The 6,000-nt window shown below is 36.9% G+C and overlaps 1 protein-coding gene across 1 annotated transcript in view; it reads right to left on the bottom strand.

Moving 5' to 3' along the window:
* Nucleotides 1-1,055: 1,055 nt before the first annotated feature.
* Nucleotides 1,056-6,000, bottom strand: part of ephb3a (eph receptor B3a) — a 33,400-nt gene continuing 28,455 nt past the window's right edge. The window contains exon 16 of the mRNA XM_026937018.3: nt 1,056-2,380. Within this exon, the coding sequence (XP_026792819.2) occupies nt 2,275-2,380 (106 nt within the window). The 3' untranslated portion in view covers nt 1,056-2,274. The remainder of the gene's footprint in view (nt 2,381-6,000) is intronic.

Here is a 6,000-nt window from a genome sequence, read left to right as displayed (position 1 = left end):
CTAACAGGTTATCATTTCGATAGTAAGAACTTAACAAAACACAGACTTGTATGAAGGATGCTTCATATAAATGGATTAAAAATGTGTAATTGTTGATATGGTGAAGTTTTCTGTATTTAAGGAAGGAGTCTCCAGTGTCAGCGCTTTGTAAATCACTCAATTTTCTGAATAGTTTTTTTTTTTAACACTTTCTCGTTTGTTTTATTACTTTAAAGAAAGAGAAAAAAGCGAGGCTGGCAAGGTCACGACTTTTACGATGTATGAGGTTACGATGGTTATAACTGCTACTATGTAAGTGATAACAGAAACTTTTGCAGACGTTCCACAACATTAAATGTAACTATAAACTCTTTGTGTCAAAGAAAGAGTACTGTTGGTCCTAAAAAAGTTTTATTCGTCTTATACTGCAGAAATTTGCCAACAGTTACGATTTTTAGTTTTTTTAGATAGTTATGTTTAACAAATTTGTTATGTTATATATGCTATAAACAATTGTTCCCTCACCACCTATTTTCAGTAGGAGAAAAAAAACACAACTTGTCGTTACCGAGAAACAACAAAGTGTAAACTCTGTAGCGGAAAATGTGAGCACTGACACTGGAGACTCCTTCCATAAATGTTAAATAAACATCTCTTTATAGAAAACGTCACCACATCAACAATTTTTCTTTCACTTTTTATATGTTTATGTGACACTTCCACCAGACACATTATTACTACAAAAACAGTAATGATAACAATTCTATCAACGTCTTCTGACCAATCGGAATTGAGAATTCAACAGGACTGTAGTATGACAGCTCTACTGTTTATATTATTAGCGATGTTATGGGCGTTTATTTTTTTTTAAAGGGGTTCAGTTGATTATACTGTGATACAAGGATATTGGGTATTGGGTTGAACAGTAAATTTTTCATACGTCCCAGTCGTAATGTGGCTTTAAAACCTAAGAGTGAAGCTCATGCGTTAATAGGACATTGGTTGCTAATTAGTGAACAGAACAGCAGGTCTGAATTTAACACACCGGTCATCGAAATTAATTTGATCAGGTCTAATTAGTGTCGTATGAGCCGTATTTATTTACAGAATTATGCATATTTTGCGACAGAGTGAATTACTGGTAATAGGAATAGCCGTTAAACAACGGCTTTCATCAGTCCATGTGTTGTCTCTCTTCACGAAATATGATCAATCACAGAGCTCTGAAATCTAGCATGCATATGAATCTCATTTGGACACATACAGTATACACACACACCCACACACACCCACACATACGCACACACACGCACACACACACACTCCATAACATCCTCCTCAGTCACAGTTAACAGGAATTCTAAGATCACAGTCCATGAGGAGATTTGTCATAATACTGGAACATGGAAGACGAAATACAACAGAGGTAAACAAAACGCTTCCGTATTCACGCAGGAGTCGACTTCGCTTCGGTTCAAAGGGTTCTTGAAGTTCTCAACCTCCTCAGGTGATCATTTTTTTCCCCCTTTGGAAAAAAAAAAATCTTTTCTTTTCTTCTACGCCCTTCTTTTCTTCAATATGAAGATCAGAAGAGAAGTCTCGGAGAAAAAAAAAAAAGGAATTGAAAATGTCCTCAGGCCGACAGCAAACCCTTTCATTTCTATTTGGGGCTCGCATATTAATTCATGTCTTTAATTCATGTCAAATATTATTCATTTAGCTTGTAATTCTTCACTCTGTATCGCCTCCAGAAACTCACAAACGGAAGGATTTCATTAAGAGAACACCCAGAACGCTACCGTTAATAATGCAGGAAAGCTAAAGGCAATCCGGTAGCATGCGAACCAGATGCTTACCCCTCTACTGGTTCTTATTCATCGTCAGCCATGTTACTTTTTTTTTTTTTTTCCTTCTTTCAAAGGTTCGCAGTTAGAGAAACATGCATGCATGCAAACTGAACCTGAGTAGTAAAAAAAAAAACACGGAATTGAGCTGCGTAATAATCGTCCAGTGCAAAAAAAAAAAAAAACCAAAACAAAACAAAAAAAACAAAGACGAGGGAAAAAAAAAGAAGTGAATACAATCCGAGTAATTTATACACACACTGCCTATAGACCAGGAGTAGTTTCCGTTTAGGGAAGCCCAAAGGTTCTCCAAAGTTGCTCAGGTTTGATGGAGTTTGATGATATATAATTCCAAAATACTGCACGAAGGAGGTTCTCCAAGTCTCCGGTGGTGTTATTAATGATGAAATGTTCCTCAGAGGTGCGGTCTGGTTTCCGACTCACACTCGCTTCAGACTCGGATGGGGAGAGTTTGGCTCATTTGTCTCATGTCCTGCACGCCGCCTAAACTCTTCCTCTGGTGGCCAGGCAGGGTCCCGCCGATACGATACAGATCCCTGAGGAGAAGAAGCGAAGGAGAAGAGACAGAGTGAGAAATCGAGGAAGGGAAAAAAGAAAACCCTCAGTAACACAGTTACACTTGAAACAAAGAACTAAACACCACTTTTTTGAGGAAGACACTAAAGATCACTTTTTTCCACACACGGAGTGTGATAATTATTGTATTCTCGATTCTGATTGGTCAGAAGGTAACAGCAGCTCGCACAGTAGTTTATAGTAAATGTTTATTTAGCATTTTTGGGAGGAGTCTCCAGTGTCAGCGCTTTGTAACGGTAAAGCTATAACTTTACGTTTTCCACCACAGGAAAGTCTTCAGGGCAGAGGAATTTACGTTTTCTAGTTTCTTGGTAACATGACAAGCTGCGTTTTTTTTTTTTTTTTTTTTTGTCAAGCGAGTGTATATAGTTCCTAATCTAAGTGAACTTTCCACAACAAATGTTCAACTGCGAATGTTCAACAACATGGACAGAAAGTACGAAGTTTTGCTCTTTAATGGTCGTAATGATTCAATATATTTTTTTTTTTCCTGATTTTCTCCAGTTGGCCAATTCCCACCCTACAGCTGCGTCTCCTCTGTCACATGACAGCTACCAACCAGGGAGGGTGAAGGTGACAATCCGACAATTTTGATCGATTTCAAAAGGGAACGTTTTAAATTCATTGACGCAACAATCGATTATTTCTGAAAAAGGACAACAGGCATGTAAAAAAAATAATTCCTATTTTTAATCTGATGTGTAAATAATTGAATAGGCTAGCAAGCTGATTTGGCCATAACTCTGATACTTTTAAAACAGTCCTTCTCTACGTCATCATGATTCGCAAATTGCCATGAGGAATATACTGGAACCTTCTGAACAAATACTAAATAGAGGATACTAATGATCAATCATATTTTAGCAGGTTCAATCGTATCATCAAATATCGAATCGTCGTCTTAAAACATCGAAGCAGATTCTCTGGTATCATCAAATATCGAAAATCATTGTCTTCAGAATCATAATTGTATCGTAGTAGATTCAGTGGTATCGTTAAATATCACACCACCCCATTGATTATCTTCCTATTACAGCACATCATGAAGTGCTCTATTCCTTATCTATTCACACACACACACACACTACCAGGTCAGTGTCAGTTCTGAGCTGAGAAAGTTCCAGCACCCAAATCATATCTGCTCAGTCGTGGTCGCTTTCTATTGATGACGGGAATAAGAGAGCGGCTGAGAAAGTGACAGAATTCTAATATAGATGGGGGTGGAAAAGTATGAAAAAAATCCACAGTATGATGCAATAACCGGGTTTCTAGTACATCACTAAATCACTGTATCTGCTTAAATTCAATTACTCAGTTTGGGGAAATGGCTACAATGCTTTTTTTTTTTTTTTTTTTTTTTACATTCATGTCTCTAATTATTGGCTTTAAAAAAGTAGCTTCATCAGCTGTATAACTTCAACACCGTAGCTCTTTGAGCTCTCCTCGGTATGATATACTGACACTTCCTCGTTGAAAATACCTGCATGACGTCGCACCTCTAGAGATTAAAAAGCTTCGCCGATGCTACGGTCACGCCAATAAAACTACTCGAGAGGGAGAAGATCAATTCAGCATAAGTCACTGTCCAATGGCTTTGCCATTTAGGAACCATAAAAAACAGCTAACCCAAAGAAATGACAAGAGCAGCGAAAGCTATTTCAATCAATTTACAACAGTCTCACACACATTTCACACACACACACTTTGCACACACACACACACACACGCCGCTCTTGCATACAGATGCGATCATAAATGGATCATCGGCATGCGGCTCCATGCGAGAGTGTCGCCCTTTGCGCCCACGCACACACTCACACACTCCTACAAACTCCGCGCTCTCCGTGTTACGCTCGGCTCAGCTTGCTCGGCGCATTAAAAAGCTCATTAGCGGGCCAATTAAAGCTGCTGCTCTCTCTTAGTTTCTCCCCCATCTCCCTTATTAGGCTCGCTACATCTGCCGTGGCTGAGGTCTTCGCCACCGCTGCTTAAGAACAGTGTGTGAAAAGAAACGCGAAAAATAGCGCCGTGCACATCCACCTGTTTTTGCGAGACTTTGCTCTAAAAGAATGTAAAAAAAAAAAAAAAAAGCCCAAATAGTGCATCTTATTATTTAAAAAAAAAACAAAAAAACATACAATTAATTGAATATTTATTTTTTAAGAAAATAAAATAATTTCAAAATGTAAATAAATAAAATGGACTAAAAAGGTAAAAATAAATAAATAAATATTGTTAAATTATTTTATGATGCATTATTTTAAATTCTAATCATTGAATACATTTTTTATGGCAAAGTCTTACAACAATAAATAAAATAGAACGACATTACTATTTAAATAAGAAAATTACAATCATTAAAATAAGAAATTTAAATAAATAATAAAATTAAATATTAATTTAGTTTTATTTTGTTTGCTTTTTTAAATGCTATTTTGGCATTTAAAAATTGTAATAATTCCAATTAAATGATTTTAAAAAATAATAAATATAAATGATTAAAAAATAAAAACATTTTTAAACATATAATAAAACTAAGGCTAAGGATATAAAAATAATTACGAGTTATATAATTAAGGATATAAAGTTAGGATGTAGGATATTTTATTTATTTATTTATTTGTTTAAATGACATAGCAAGTGTGTTTATTTCCATGTTTATCTGGCACTTTTTGATGATGTCTTCTTGCTAGCTGTCAGTGTTTAAGAGAAACGGCGATCGTTATTTATTTCAGAAGCGCATTAATTGGATAGAATATTCGGATGGCGTGCCCTTCGCAGGATCAGGGAAGGATCAGCGCTGTGACAGCTGCTCGTTGTGAAAGGGTATGGCTCGGGTGAGAGGCACTCTGGGGGTAAATGATGATTGGCGTACTGAGTCATGGGGCAGAGCTCTGCTTGTCACACACACACACACACACACACACACACACACCTCATCGGATGACTCTGTGTTTGCTGTACTGTATGGTTACACAGTGTGTATAATGCGTATTATGAAGCCACAATCAATAACAATTATTTAGCGGTTACCGTAAATCCCTGTATATATGCACATGAGCATTGCCCGTGCTGTTTGAGCATCTTTTGGCGTAGTTTTGCGTGACTCATACTAGCGTATGTTAAAATGCTGTGCGCCTCCATTTTTTCTTCCTGGTGTTGTCTCAGGAAGTTTTCATTGAACTGACAGTTAAATAGGAGTCGTGTCTATGTTGAATGTAGTTCAGATCCCGAAAAGCTTTGCTTATGCGTGGATTGTATAACTCTTATTAATTTGTGAAATCGTTTTTCCACTTCTTCAAATAAATTCCCGACAATGTGACGCGACACATGACAGATTAATTAATAAACGAATGCGTGCTCTTTTCAAACGCGCTGAAAAAGCGAGTGGAATGACAAGTCACTAATTATTTTTTAATTACTGCAGTGATATATTACAATAGGTGCTTCATTACAGTTTTCTCAAGAGACGCTCAGAAAAATTCATGCTCAGTGGGGAAAAAAAATTCTGATCCGACTCTGACGTCAGTCAGACACACTTGTTAGTAAATACACACCTGAGACTTTTGACCTTCAGCAA

This window comes from Pangasianodon hypophthalmus, chromosome 4, assembly GCF_027358585.1.
Source record: "Pangasianodon hypophthalmus isolate fPanHyp1 chromosome 4, fPanHyp1.pri, whole genome shotgun sequence".
Classification (NCBI taxonomy): Eukaryota; Metazoa; Chordata; class Actinopteri; order Siluriformes; family Pangasiidae; genus Pangasianodon; species Pangasianodon hypophthalmus.
Note: the sequence above shows the minus strand (reverse complement) of the source record. Positions and strands in the feature narration are given on the sequence as shown.